At 57.2% G+C, this 14,720-nt stretch overlaps 1 protein-coding gene and 1 long non-coding RNA gene across 2 annotated transcripts; one reads left to right on the top strand and one right to left on the bottom strand.

The window, feature by feature from the left end:
- Positions 1 to 79: 79 nt before the first annotated feature.
- On the bottom strand, positions 80 to 9,952 carry ITPKA (inositol-trisphosphate 3-kinase A). Its single transcript, XM_034938562.3, has 7 exons — positions 9,381 to 9,952; positions 2,076 to 2,172; positions 1,784 to 2,000; positions 1,434 to 1,638; positions 1,132 to 1,233; positions 776 to 847; positions 80 to 672 (listed from the first exon to the last, which is right to left on the bottom strand). The coding sequence occupies exons 1-7, from the start codon at positions 9,867 to 9,869 to the stop codon at positions 469 to 471; spliced, it is 1,386 nt and encodes a 461-aa protein (XP_034794453.1). The 5' UTR covers positions 9,870 to 9,952; the 3' UTR covers positions 80 to 468.
- LOC134729067 (uncharacterized) lies at positions 9,391 to 13,443 on the top strand. The gene is made up of 3 exons (XR_010109905.1): positions 9,391 to 9,530; positions 10,632 to 10,739; positions 11,980 to 13,443. It is a non-coding gene; the product is annotated as an uncharacterized LOC134729067 (long non-coding RNA).
- Positions 13,444 to 14,720: the final 1,277 nt, after the last annotated feature.

The raw sequence follows: 14,720 nt of genomic DNA, 5'->3' as shown, positions 1-14,720 counted from the left end.
GATCTGTGGATGCCAGGGACCGGAACTGAGGAAGAGGGGGCCAGAGGAGGGAGGGGCTGAGGCCTGAGGCACAGGAAGCTGCATCTTGTCTTTGAGTTTTATTAGGAAGGGGAGTCCATCGTAGTGTGAGAGGTTAGACCAGAAGGTCTAGGCTTGCTAAATAAAATCCACGGTCTGGCACCTCTGGAGAGGGCAGAGCCTCCTCAGAAGAGCTGGCCTGAGGAAGAAGCCCTTTGCCCCCTCCCCTTCTATAAGTTAGTGTCATTTGGCTCTGGGAACGCTGGGGCCCGGGTGGGCAAAACCCCTGGCATCGGCGGTGCCCCCCCTTAGTGGCTGGCGCCTGGCCCTGCAGGACCCGGTGAACTGCCCTGCACCGCGGGGCTCCAGTCTCAAGCCGGCATGCACAGTGGGGACAAAGCTGCAGGTCCACATGTCAGGTGAGCGGCCCGCGGGGACAGGAGTCCAGCCTCATCTCTCAGCCAGGCTGGCCAGGATGCCAATGAGATTGTCCAGCCCCAGCAAATAGCCGTCCTCGCGGTTGCCCTCCTCCCAGGGCCGCCGGTGGTCCAGGATCTGGCCATCGGGGAGGGGCGTGGTCTTGCCGAAGTCGATGAGCCACACGCCGGCGCGATGGCAGTGATCGTGCACAAAGAGGAGCGAGCTGCCGATCACCTGCGAGCCCCGCACCGTCAGGCCGCGGCCCTGCCCAGAGACGCCCTTGCCGGGTTCCCGCCCTAGCCCTCGCGGCCCGGGCACCCGGGCAGCCGCCGCTTACCTCGTGCCTCCTGAAGAACTCGGATACCTCCAGGGTGTCCCGGATCTGCTGCAGGCGGTTCAGATACCGCCTCTGCAGAGGGTGGGGTGGGAGAGGAGGGCAAATTAACTAAACGCCAAATGAGCCCCTGCTAACGATGAGGAGCCGGGACCCACGCTGGGCTTGGCAAATGCCGCCAGGAGGAGGACCCAGGGCCCCGCCCAGCGTGGCCCAGAAGGGAAGGAGCGTAGAGCAGTTGCGAGCCAGCGCGGTGAGGGCCATGGTGGGGACACAGCCGAGGGCACTGGGCCAGATGGCAGGGGCAGTCCTCGGCTTCAGGCTCCCCAACACCTCAGGGTTTGGGATCCCGCTCTCACCAGCACTTCCTCATCTCCTTGCACAAACTCTTCAAAGACGCGAAGCACCTGCTCTCGGCTTCGCGTAGTCTTGAAGTCGGTGCTGCAGGAGCCGTCCGCTTTCTGGATGTGGGACAGGAGTGTCAGGGGCCCCGGGCCCGCCAGTGGGGAAGAGGACAGCGTAGAGCAGCGGTACCTCCCAGTTGCAGGGGACGGCGAGGCGGTGGGAGAGGGCGGAGGGGCAGGCGGGGCGGGAGCGGGGGATCGGGAAAGACAGCGCGCAGTGGGGCTGGGGCGGTGCCAGCGAAGCGCGCCTGCCTCACCTTGATGCCCTCGATGCGGAAGCCGAGGGTGGTGCTGGAGCTGATGCCTTCCCGCCACTGCATGTAGCGCGGCTTGGTGACGGCGCGCTGCGCGTGCTCCTCCTCCGTGGGAGCTTCAGGATCCACCGCCAGCATTTTCTTGTACATGTCCTTCCGCAGCTTGGGCCGCTCACGGGCCTTGGTCAGCTCCTCCTCTAGGTAAGTCCTGTGGGGGCGCAGGCAGCGGCCAGGGCATGAGGGGGCGCACACGGAGACCCCTTCGAGCACTCGCCCCGGGTCCCCCTCAAGCAGTTGTCCCGGCCCCGGACCCCTACTTGATCCCCCCAACCGACCTGGCAGAGCACGCATACCTGACGCCCATTTTGCAGTCGAGCACACAAGGTCCGTCGAAGCCATCGAGCAGGTCCTGCAGCTGCAGGTAGCTTTCGCCGTCGCGCTCCACCACGCCGTGGAAGGCAGGCACGCAGCCGCGCAGCGCGTCAGCCATCAGCCGCGCCAGGCAGTAGCGCTCCGGCTCCGAGCAGCGCTTCAGGATCAGCCCGCTGGTGCCCGCCGCCTTAAAACTCCCTGAGGACCGGCATCCGTCAGCGCCGCCCAGCCCCTTCCCGTCGCGGGCACCCGCCCACCCGCCCCACGGCTCACCAGTGTGCCCTGCCAGCTGCACCCAGGCGTAGCGCTTCTTGAAAGGGCTTATGACCGGCAGATTGACCATGGTCCGGATCTTCTGCCAGTGGTTTTTCTGAAAGCGACAGGGTCAAGGTCTGATAATCGGCGTCTCGGCAATGCATAAGCCCTCCCTCCACTGAAACAGGCTCTCGCCACGCCCCCGACCCACCGGAAGCAGCTGGGGCTGGATGAGTCATTAATTCATTCATTCACTCTGGGAAGGTTTATTTGTGCGCCTGTGTGGCGGGTGCTGATACAGGCGCAGTGAAGGTGATTCCAGCGTCTCCAGTGAGCTGTCAAGAGCCTGGACTTAGCATCTGAAGCCCCCGGTTTGCGCTCCAGCTCTGCCACTGAAGAACGCGTGGGCAGGTTACGAAAATGCTCTGTCGAGGTTTTTGAACTGTTGTGAACATCGGAATTACCTGATGGTCACCCTTGTTAAAAATTGCAGATTATCAGGCCTACCGCAGGGAAATTCTAAGTTGGTCTAGAGTAGGGCCTTTTTTTTTTTTTTCAGATGGAGTCTTGCTCTGTCACCCAGGCTGGAGTGCAGTGGCGCGATCTGGCCTCACTGCAACCTCTACCTCCCGGGTTCAGGCGGTTCTCTTGTTTCAGCCTCCCAAGTAGCTGAGACTACAGGTGCACACCACCATGCCCAGCTAATTTTTTGTATTTTTAGTAGAGACAGGGTTTCACCATATTGGTCAGGCCGGTCTCCAACCCCTGATCTCAGGTGTTCCACCCACCTCGGCCTCCCAAACTGCTGGGATTACAGGTGTGAGCCACCAGGCCCGGCCCCCCAAATTTTTATTACTACCAATGCCTCAAAAGATTCCAGGGCCCAAGAAACAAGCCTCTGTGCATCTGTAAGAAAAAGATCTATAAAATGAGGAAATAACTATCCTTACTGGGTTGCTGTGAGTAGTACATAAGGCTTAAGCATGATAGGCGCCCAGCTCCCCCATCCCATTCCATGGTATGAGGTAGAAGCTGAACAAATCTCAATCACTGATTCCTTCACTCAGGACCTTGGTTCCTCTCATTTAGGGAGACAGACATACACAGAAACAAACCTGTACACAGGCCCAGGGCAGGAAGCCCAGCCTGGCAGGGCCTGGAGAAAGAACAGGGCTGGAGAAAGAAAAGGCTCTCCAAGCCTCTCTTGCTATCCCTGGATTCTATGCACTCATTAGCTGGCAAGGCCCAGGGCACCCTTGGTTTTTATCTGGACCTAGAAATCTTAAGCCATGAAAATAAGATGCCGGGCTGGGCGAGGTGGCTCATGCCTGTAATCCCAGCACTTTGGGAGACTGAGGTGGGCGGATCACAAGGTCAAGAGATCGAGACCATCCTGGCTAACACGGTGAAACCCCGTCTCTACTAAAAATACAAAAAAAAAATTAGCCGGGCGTGGTAGCGGGCGCCTGTAGTCCCAGCTACTCGGGAGGCTGAGGCAGGAGAATGGCGTGAACCCGGGAGGCGGAGCTTGCAGTGAGCCGAGATCGCGCCACTGCACTCCAGCCTGGGCGACAGAGCGAGACTCCGTCTCAAAAAAAAAAAAAAAAAAAAAAATACAAAAATTAGCCGGACATGGTGGCATGCGCCTGTGGTCCCAGCTACTTGGGAGGCTGAGGCAGGAGAATCGCTTGAATCTGGGAGGTGGAGGTTGCAGTGAGCCGTGATCGAGCCACTGCACTCTAGCCTGGCAGCAGAGTGAGACTCCATCTCAAAAAAAAGAAAAAAAAGAAAGAAAATAAGGTGCAAACCTGAGGGCCTGTCAACTTAGACAAACCTGGGAAGGAGACGAAGGTTGTTTTTTGTTTTTTGTTTTTTTTTGGTGTGCCCCTTATCTCTTCTAGCCTCCAGCTAATCTTGAGAGCATCCCATCCTCTGGACCTCTCCTCTTACCACCCGCAACTCGGCAGCCCTGTGTCCTCTCTGAAGTACACAGGTTGGCTCATGTCAACTGTGTCTGCCGCCTCCCCACAGAGGCACTTGCCTTTTAGCACAGTTACACATGTTGTACCCCCACAGGAATACACCTCCCTGACAAGAGGGAGTTCTAAGAGGGAGAGAGAGAACTGAGGAGGTGGCCTAAGTAGAAGAGGGCTGCTGACCATAAAGCCCTTTCCCATGGGGAGGAGATGGAGGTTATGGTAGAGCACTGGGTGGGAAGTCAGTAGTTGGTTCCAGTCATGGCTGTGTCACCTTCCAGCTGAGTGAACCCAACCAAGTACTGCCATCTGTGTGGGCCTGTTTCCCCTGGGAGGACATAGCTGCTGCCGTAACACGAACCATCAAATGCTGCCTGCCTATTGCATGTCAGGCACTTTCTCATCTTCCATCAGGCAGCATTGCTCCCACTTTCCTACTGAAGCCCTTACATGGCACACTAGGGTGTGATCACGTGCCCAATCCCCAGGGATCTGGGGGTGTAGCCAGAAGCAGCCCACTAGAAGCATGACATCACTTTCAAAACTCCTTTTAAAATCTTTAAATACACACCAGGTTTGCATTCTGCTGCATAATAAATCCAAGTTTTATTATAAAACTCACCACCTCCAAACCCTCAAGTAAAATTCCAGGAAGATGATGTATGTGCCATGTATATTCAGCAGCACCATCCTGTACCCCCTTCTCCCACACTCAGTTTAAGAGCCATAACGAATGCACATGCATAGCAAGTGCGTGAAGTGGTATCATTCCCATTTTACAGAAGGAAATCAAGGGGAGTTACATCCCCTCATGCCCTGCCTCCAGCCTCCCAATCTCTGGCTGAAGCTATCGGCCCATCCTCCCTCCCCAAGTTCCAACTGCCCCAGCAGGTTCCAAAGTATCCCCAGCAGGATGCTACCATCCTGCCTCCCTTTGGGGGTTAAATGGGATGTGGCCTGAGAAAGTGCTTTGTGCGTGGTGAAGTGATGTGCAGCAATAAGGCAGTCTGAGTTTTGACTTCTGGGGAACACTGAGACCTGCCTGGGGGCCCTTCTCTACTGGATGGCCACCTTTGCCTTTATCCAAAAGAATGAGTTTAATGGCTGTAGGGACCTGCTAGAAGAATTTAGGGGATAGTGGGACCAGAATGGACTTAGTGAAGAGGAAACTTGCCTTGGGTTAGGCAGGGTGAGGGAACTGAACCATCCTTTTAGAACTGTGCAGAAACAGTGAGGAGGGCTGGCAGGTGGGCCTGGCAGAAGAGGATTTGATGTGTGTCTGAAAACCTGGGCTATTACCATTTGATTGATGGACCTGCTCCCAAGCAGGGGTAAAATGGCGTCATCACCTACTCTCTTGACCTTGGTTTTCTGCATCTCATAAGAATCAAGAGCAGCAGCAACTAAGGCCAGTCCTAGCTAGCAGGTTACAAAATACTTTTTTTTTTTTTTTTTTGAGACAAGGTCTCACTCCCATTGTCCAGGCTGGAGTCCAGTGGTGCGATCACAGCTCACTGCATCCTGGACTTCCAGGGTTCGGGTGATCCTCCCACCTCAGCCTCCAGAGTAGCTGGGACTACAGATGTGAGTCACCATGCCTGGTTGATTTTTTGTATTTTTTATGTATGTGTGTACATATTTATTTGAGTGGTGCGATCTCGGCTCACTGTTACCTCTGTCTTCCAGGTTTGAGCGATTCTCCTGCCTCAGTCTCCTGAGTAGCTGGGATTATAGGCGTGCACCACCAACGCCTGGCTAATTTTTATATTTTTAGTAGAGACGGGGTTTCATCATGCTGGCCAGGCTGGTCTCAAACTCCTGGCCTCAAGTGATCTACCTGCCATGGCCTCCTAAAGTGCTGGGATTGCAAGTGTGAGCCACCGTGACTTTTTTTTGTATTTTTAGTAGAGACAGGATTTTGCTATGTTGCCCAGGCTGGCCTCGAACTCCGGGGTTCAAGTGATCCTCCCGCCTTGGACTCCCAAAGTGCTGGGATTACAAGTGTGAGCCACTGCTCCCAGCCTACAAAAGATTTTCATACCTATTATCTCATCTGAGTCCTCCGTCCTACCACCTGAGGTTGCTATGACAGGATTTAGCCCCCCTGCCAGTAATGGGTATGGCCAAGCATGGCAGGAGTTGTGCCAGTGTCATGGAACTCAACTCACTGCCACCTTCCACCTTAGGGAGATACCTCCCCCAGAGAACATCACGCTTTTAAAAATGAATGTAAGCCCAGGCGCGGTGGCTGACACCTGTAATCTCAGCACTTTGGAAGGCCAAGGCAGATGCATCACTTGAGGTCAGGAGTTCGAGAGCAGCCTGGCCAACATGGTGAAACCCCATCTCTATTAAAAATACAAAACTTAGCCGGTGTGGTGGTAGGTGCCTGTAATCCCAGCTACTCAGGAGGCTGAGGCAGGAGAATCGCTTGAACCCGGGAGACGCTTGAACATCCTCTGGCTCGGGCCTCCCTCCATGAAGGTGCCCTCTCTGGGAGACTAACACACAGCCAGAGGCTACCTGGGTATCTTGAGGCAAAGGCTAGGATTGCTGACTGTGTGAGAGACTTTAATGAAGTCACAGGAGGGCCCTCTGATAATTCCTCACTCCTAGGGCTGAACAGGGAGTACCTCTCTCTGGGCAGGGCTTGGCTGGATACTAGCCTCAGACCCTCCTTTGTCTAAGCTCCATTCGGAAGCCTTGAAGACACCTGCTCATGCCAGATACACAGTGTATCTTCTGCCAGAGCAGACCAGCAGGTGGGTGAGTGCTCTGTCTTTGGCACTCACCCTTGCTCCCTGCCTCCAGTCATCCAGGCTCTGGTTGAAGCTCTCTACCAGCCCAATACCCTCCCCATGTTCCAATTGCCCTATCAAACTAGCACTCCCTGTGGTCGTGGTGGTGGGAAGAGCAATCAGTTTAAATTTATAAAACGATTTGCACTAAGGTATAAGTGACCCACGACTTCACCTTCCCATGGGCATTAGCTGTTTAAAAAGGAAGTCTGTTAACCTAAATTCTGCTCTATAATTAGTGGAAAGCGATGTGTGGGAATTCTGAGTCCAGGAGGGGATGGCATCCAGGTCTCCTTACCTATCCTGGAGCACAGAAAGAAGAAAACCAGATGAACAGGAGCCAAACACCCTCTCTTTTCCTCCAGCAATACCCCACAATTGTTTGAGGAGGCAGGCAAGGCCATAGAGTCATGCAGCTGACCTTGCGGGTGGGCCTCCAACTTCTCCCCTGGCTGGTTAGGAAAAGCCTGCCCGTGACTTTTTCCTCTGCCGGAGTGAGGCTGCCCAGTTTCAATTTCCCTGCTCTGGGCAGGCTGGAGAGGGCTCCTAGGAGGTGAAGGGGACTACGTATGCCCCAGGCAGAGAGGTAGGCAGGCAGGCAGGCAGAAACTTCCTGGGCTCCGGCCTGCCTGGGCCGCGCGTAAGGGGCTGGTAAGCCGGGAGTTCTAGAGTCCGGCCCACGTGCATCCTTCACGGTCAGCCGGACCAGCCTTGCTTCCTGCCTGGGGAAGCCCTAAATTGGCCTGGGCCGGCGCGCTGTGCGGCTCTGGGACCTGCGGCGAGGCAAAGTCCGCCCTGGGCCCTTCCACACGGACTCAGGCAGCCTCTGTCAACAGCCCCTGGCTTATCTGCCGCCGCTGTGGCTGTTTGCCTTCGGGGAGGCCCCGGCGGGCCTGGGGGTGGGGAAGGCCTGGAAGCCGCAGCCTTGGAGCTGGAAGGGCCCTCAGCGGCGATTTGCACCGGCTCCCGACGGCTCGGAGGGCGGCGGGGTCGCCCAGGTCCCCGAGGCTTGACCTTAGCCGGGGCGGTCTCTACACCCAGGCTTGGGCCGCAGGACCTCCTCCTAGCGCACTCCCTCTCCCAGGCACTTCGCCGAGTCCCTGCGGGCGGAAGAGGGAAGCGGGACGCGCCCGCGCTTCGCGCCCTTTCGCCTGCACCGCCTCTCAGGTGTCAGAGCTTCCGCGCCCCCGGAGCTGCTGCTCAGGCTTTTCCGAAGAGGCGGGGCGGGGGACCTCTCACTGCCCCACACTCCACATCCTGGGAAGCCCCGGCATCCGCCCCCCGACCTAGGCAAGGGTTACCCCATAAACGATCCTGGGTCCGGGGCTGCTCTGACCACCGGGGAAGAAGAAGGGGAAGCGGCAGGCTAGTGACCGAGCCGGCGCACCCAGCACCTGGCGGCGGGGGGTGTTCCTGCTCTGTGAGGCTTTTCCCCTCTGGTGTCACTGACAAACCCCATCGGCCTCCGGGCTTGTGAACCCCTGCAGGTCGCCACAGCTTCCCTGCCTTGTCCCAGCCGATTGTGCGGCGGAGCAGGCGCGCGGCCACAGCTCTCCCCGCCCCGCCGCGCCGACCCGGCCTTATGGGCAGGCCCCAGACGCCCGAGGCCGGGGGCGCCCCTCGCCTCTTCCTCGGCCTCAGGGACACTTGCGAAACGTGGATCTAAAGAAAGTCCTTCGCGCTGACCACGGACAGTTATTCAAGGTATTTGGCCTTAGTTAAAACGAGGGGAACAAGGAGGGTGTCCCGGGAGCCGCACATCCCTAAGTGGCGGGCGTCAGGAATGACTTAACAGTGCCCAGGGCTGTGTTTTCCGAGGGTCAGACCTGGTCCCAGAACACCCAGGCTATCAGAGGCAGAGACTAGCAGAGTGATCCTGCCCCCTTGCAGCCTCAGTTTACCGCCCCTCTCTGCCGCGCTCAGGAGCGGCGAGCCGGGAAGATGGGAGGCAGGGCGCGCACTGGGTGGGCTGCGTTCCGCTCCCAGCCAGAGCTCCCAGGCCCACGCCCCTCCCTCCCCTGCGTCCACGCCTCGTGCGGGCGCTGGGAGCAGACGGCAGCGGCTCCCGAGCAGAGCCTGGAGCGCCGCTCCACTCCCACTCAGGAGAGGGAAACCGTGGCAACGGCGGGGGTGCGGCCGCGGCACCGGAGAGGGGGCGGGGGGTAAGGGAAACTCTCCTTCGCCTCTCTCCTTCCGAGGGTTCACCCGGCAAGGCTCAGCCCCTCCGATCCCTCCTGTCCTAACCCACAGCCAACAAGGTCCGCTACCCCCGCTTCGCCCAGTCCCCGCGGCGGGTCGCCTGCTCCTCGCCCAGCTTCTTAGACGCCCCAGGGCCAGCGCCACGACCCGCCGGCGGAGCCGAGGTGAAAGTTGCCCAGGCGAGAGGTCGGCCAGGCGCCTCCCTCTGACCCCCAGATTCCTCCTAAACCGCGAGAACAGGACCTTCCGCTGGAGGGAGCATGGACAGGAGCGGGTCCTCCGGGAGCACCGAGCCAGGTCCCCCGTGCAGCCCCCGGGCCCGGCGCTGGCCCCGCCCCCGCGGCCCGTACCTGACCCACGTCCTCGCCCGCTTCCAGCTGCACGTTGCCGCGGCTCCGGCTCTCACTGTCGCTCAGCAGGTCGTCCTCCGAGTCCTCGAGCAGCGACGAAGAGCCAGTGGAGGAGACCGACGAGGTGGAAAGGCGGCGCGGCTGCTGCAGGTGCGAAGAGCCCGCTGCCGGGAGGCAGTCCCTCTCCCGCTCCGGCGGCCCAGGGCTGGTCGGGGGCACGTCGGGCTCCTCGGCTGTCACGGTCAGCTGAGGGATCACCGGGGCCGGGGGAGCCCGCGGAAGCCCGTTGGGGACCTGTCCCCCACGCCGCTTGGCCCCGCGGGCCCGGGGCTCCCCCGCGGCGGCGGCCGCAGCGACCGCCGCACAGCGCGCCTCGAAGAGCAGGCGCAGCTCCCCGACACTCCGGCGCGGGGCCCGCTCCAGCCCCGGGCTGCAGGGCCTCGCGCCCCCCGGCCGCGCCATGCCCGTTGGGCCCCCGGGCAGGGTCATTTCCCAGTGCCGGCGCCGCCGCTGAGCCCACCAGCCCGCGGCGCGCCGGGGACTGGAGCGGCTCGGCGCCCCCGGCTGGAGACGGCCCCGGGGCGGAGCCTGCGCCGCTGCACGCCCGCGCCCCGCCTCGGCCGCGCCCCCCGCCCACTCCTTCCACTTTCAGAGAAAGCGCGGGCCTCCCAGGGCCCCTGCGAGGGAGAGAAGGCTCTCGGTGACTCCTCGGGGTGGCGGGGAAGTCCAACCTCCGTAGGCACAAAACCTGGGCCCGGGCCCCGAGGCTTCGCTCCGCCTGCCCTCGGGGAGGTGGGAGGGGCCGCTCCGCGCTGGGGCCTCGCAGCCTTCCCGGGCTTCGCGGCTGGGAGAGATTCCTCCAGGCCGCTCCACAGGCCCTGTCCCCGCGCAGGAGAAGCTGGTCCTACTCTTGGTCCCCTACCCCGTTCCTCGGGTTCCTTTGCGTGTTCATCCCTCCCGGGCAAGGGCTTCAAGTCTCGGGGCCTTTCTCCGGCCCGAGCTCCTGAGCAGAGTTGAAGGCCCCCGGCTTCCCGAAGAAGCCCCACCCCAGGGCGTGCACCCAAGTGGAGACTCTGCCCCAGGGACGAGCTGAGGCTGCTCCCCGCAAGTTCCCCACTTCCCGGCGGGCAGAGAACAAGGTCAGGGGGCGGGGCCTGGATCTGTCCCCGTGGCCCAGCCGAGTCCCGGGCTGCATCTCCCCCGCTGCTGGGTGGCAGGAGCTGAGCCCGCCTTCCTCCTCCTCTGTTATAGGAGCTCGGGGCTTGGAGTCCGCCGTGTGGCGTTCAGCAAGTCATTTCACCTCCCTCGACTGCGGATTCTCCCGTTGCTGCGAGAATAAAATAAAAGATTTGAAATCAGGTACACCACACTCTAGATGTGATTTGTAGGCAGTCCCTTTACTCCCTCCGTATATTTCTGCATTTGTACATTTAGAAAAACCTCATCCAACCCACAGAGTTGTGTCTGTAAAACTAGGAAGACAGCACTGATGTTTAAGAGTTTCAGACACTGCAAAGTGCTTATCAGTGTCATTCCATGTGGATCTTTGGCCACTTCCCATGTTGGTAGTCAGCTGACCGACCGGCGAGGCTGCTTTGAGGAGAAGCCACTGTTTCCTATCTTACCATAGTGCCACAGGAGTGAGGGTCCCCCCCTCAGGCACTCAGTGTCTGGGGATGGCTGGGGCCCTGGAGACAGAGCAGCCCCAGGATTGCCTTGGATGCTGAGATGGCCGCAGGAGGGGCTTTCCTTCCCTTCTCTCCCCTCAGCCAGGGCTCAGGAATGGCCCAGGAGAAGGAAAGAGGAAGGTTCAGTGGGAAGACGGGAATCTTCGGCAAAGCATAGTGGCTCAGGCTTGTAACCCCAGCACTTTGGGAGGGCAAGGCGGGCAGATTGCTTGATCCCAGGAGTTCGAGACCAGCCTGGGCAACATGGCAAAACCCTGTCTCTACTAAAAATACAGAATATTAGGCAGGTGTGGTGGTGTGCACTTGTAGTCCCAGCTACTCGGGGAGAGGCTGAAGTAGAAGGATCACTTGAGCCCGGGAGGTCGAGGCTGCAGTGAACTGAGATCACCACCACACTCCACACTCTAGCCTGGGCAACAGAGTGATAACTTGTCTCAAAAAACAAACAAACAAACAAAAAAAAACAAAAGCTGAGCGTGGTGGCATGCACCTGTGGTCCCAGCTACTTAGGAGGCTGAGGTGAGAGGATTATTTGAGCCCAGGAGGTCGAGGCTGCAGAGAGCCATGACATTCCACTGCACTGCAGTCTGGGTGACAAGTCATACGCTATCTCAAAATAAACAAATAGGTGAAGATCCTGGAGAACTGAGGAAGGAAGCAAAATAATGTAAGAAAGAATGGCAATGAGAGAGGCAGGAGAAATAGAGGGAATGAAGGAGTAAGAGGAAGAAGGGCATAGAGGAGTTTGAATACTTGACTACTTCACGGAGAACCTGGGAAATCACATCGCCACCTTCTCTAGGACAACCATCTGGAGGAATCTTGAGTATGTGTGTGAGGGATGTACTCTGCAGCTTGAAGGACCTGGATCACTCGTGTCTCAGACACTCACTCCTCTGCCTCCTTCACAGCTACACTGACCTGCGGCAGGATGTGGGAAGGTGCTGCCCTCAGAGACGGGGCTGGGAGGAAACCCAAGGTGGGGAGAGCCTGCAAGGAACTGCCAGAACTGGAAAGGTAGGGAGGGCAATGAGGGGCGAGAACTTGTCCTGCACTCCTGTGTGTCAGGCGATGGATGGGCAGGGTTGGAGGTATAAGCAGGCTGGGCACTGGGTCTCTGTCCTGGCTGCCAAGAAAAAGGGGCAATTCCTTTTCTTCTTGTATCAGGCACTTGCTCAAGCCTTAGGTCTACTATACCAGCAGCCAGAGAATTGCTCTTTGCTCTACCTGCCCAGGTGTCTCTCATTGGAAAGATGAGCGCAAACCTGGAAATGGATGCTGAACTGAAATCCAATCCCATAGATTCTTAGAGCAGTAAGGGGCCTTATATCCATCTATCCTCCTCATTCACATTACAGAAGTACCAAAGAGGTTAAGTGGCTCCACCAGGGAGGTTAAGGACACACAGCCAGTTGATGGAAAAGGCAGTGTATCCTGGCTAGGTCCCCTGACTTCCTGCGCACTTGTCGCCCAGGCTCGAGTGCAATGGCGTGATCTCGGCTCACTGCAACCTCTGCTTCCTGGCTTCAAGAGCCTCAGCCTGCTTCTCTAGCCTCAGCCTCCCGAGTAGCTGAGATTACAGGTGCTCGCCACCAGGCCTGGCTAGTTTTTGTATTTTTAGTAGAGACGGGGTTTCACCATGTTGGCCAGGCTGGTCTCGAACTCCTGACCTCAGGTGATCCGCCCACCCAGGCCTCCCAAAGCGCTGGGATTATGGGCATGAGCCACCTCGCTCATGTTCTCAAATTCTTTCATTAACATCTTGTATTTCCTGGCCGGGTGCAGTGGCTCACACCTGTAATCCCAGCACTTTGGGAGGCTGAGGTGGGTGGATCACCTGAGGTCAGGAGTTCGAGACCAGCCTGGCCAACGTGGTGAAATCCCGTCTCTACTAAAATACAAAGATTAGCTGGGCATGGTGGAGGGCACCTGTAATGCCAGATATTTGGGTAGCCGAGGCAGGAGAATCACTTGAACCCAGGAGGCAGAGGTTGCAGTGAGCCTAGGCGACAGTGCCAGACTCCATCTCAAAACAAAGAAACATCTTGTAGTTCCTTCTGAAGGTAGAGTCTGCCCCCACCTACTACAGTCAGAAAACATAAGGGTACGTCTTGGGGCAAGGCCTGGGAGTCCCTGTATAGCTGTAGGATGAGGTCAGCAGGCTCTTCCGTCCTCTTAGTCATGCCAGGAATAAACGTTGAAACCCTAGAACATCTGTTCTTTTATGACTCAGTTTTCTCAGTCTTTGATGCTTGAGTAGAAGGGATGTGGAGAAAATCAGACTGACCAGTGTGGAGGTAGAAGGGATGGCCTCTTGAGTGCCACAAAAAAAAAAAAAAAAAAAAAAAAAAAAAAAAATGGTGGGGATGTTCAAACACTTAAGCATTAAGCAGGCCAGATAAAATTTTTTTTTTTTTTTTTTTTGAGAGAGAGTCTTGCTCTGTCACCCAGGATGAAGTGCAGTGGCACCATCTCAGCTCACTGCAACCTCCACCTGCTGGCACAAGCGATTTTCCTGCCTCAGCCTCCCATGTAGCTGGGATTACAGGTGTGTGCCACCACGCCTGGCTAATTTTTTGTATTTTTAGTAGAGACAGGGCTTCACTACATTGGCCAGGCTGGTCTCGAACTCCTGACCTCAGGTGATCTGCCTGCCTCAGCCGCCCAAGGTGTTCGGATTACAGGTGTGAGCCACTGGGCCTGACCGCCAGAGACAGTTTTTAAAAAATTAAACAACAGAAAAGGGGGACACTGGGGTGTAGAGGAATGTGTCAAGGTTGTTTTTTGTTTGTTTTTGGGTTTTTGTTTTTTTTTTAGACAAAGTCTCACTCACTCTGTCACCCAGGCTAGAGTGTGCCATCATGGCTCACTGCAGCCTCCACCTCCTGGGCTCAAGGGATCCTCCTGCCCCAGCCTCCTGAGTAGGTGGGACCACAGGCACACACTACCATGCTCAACTAATTTTAAAAACTTTTTGTAGAGATGGAGTCTCCCTATGTTGGCCAAGTCTTGAACTCTAGCCTCAAACAGTCTTCTTCCTTCAGCTTCCCAAAGTGCTGGGATTACAGGCATGAGCCATTGCACCCCGCCAGTGTGTCAAGGTTTTGATGGTCATTAGATGGCTGTTCTGAGATAGGCCATGAGAGTCTCTCTGCCTTGGCCACAAGGCCAGCTTACATGTCTGAGCAGATAACCTTTTTTCTTTTCCTTTATTTATTTATTTATTTTTGAGACAGGGTCTCACTCGGTCACCCAGGCTGGAGTGCAGAGTCACAATCACGGCTCACTTCAGTCTCAACTTCCTGGGCCTAAGTGATCCTCCTGCCTTAGCCTCTCGAGTAGCCGGGACCACAGGCAGAGGCATGTGTCACCATGCCCAGCCAATTTTTAAATTTTTTGTAGAGACAGGGATCTCACTCTGTTGTCCCGGCTGGTCTTGAATTCCTGGGCTCAAGCAATCCTCCTGCTTTGGCCTACCAAAGTGCTAGAATTATAGGTGTGAGCCACTGTGCCCAGCCAGAACCTATCTTCTTGTGGTATCTCAGTTGGTTGATCCTCCTGTTCCCTACAGGTCTGCTTTTTTTTTTTTTTTTTTTTTTTTTTGGAGGCAGAGTCTCGCTCTGTTGCCAAGGCTGTAGTGCATTGGTGTGAT

Source organism: Pan paniscus, chromosome 16, assembly GCF_029289425.2.
Source record: "Pan paniscus chromosome 16, NHGRI_mPanPan1-v2.0_pri, whole genome shotgun sequence".
Taxonomy (NCBI): domain Eukaryota; kingdom Metazoa; phylum Chordata; class Mammalia; order Primates; family Hominidae; genus Pan; species Pan paniscus.
This window is presented reverse-complemented; position numbering and strand designations above follow the sequence as displayed.

Excerpts from the sequence above, each read along its gene's own strand:
- ITPKA (XM_034938562.3), bottom strand. The coding sequence starts at position 9,869 with ATGACCCTGCCCGGGGGCCCAACGGGCATGGCGCGGCCGGGGGGCGCG. Across the intron at positions 2,173-9,380 it reads CGGGCGAGGACGTGGGTCAG|AAAAACCACTGGCAGAAGAT; the intron begins GTACGGGCCGCG and ends TGTCGCTTTCAG. Across the intron at positions 1,639-1,783 it reads GACTGCAAAATGGGCGTCAG|GACTTACCTAGAGGAGGAGC; the intron begins GTATGCGTGCTC and ends GCGCCCCCACAG.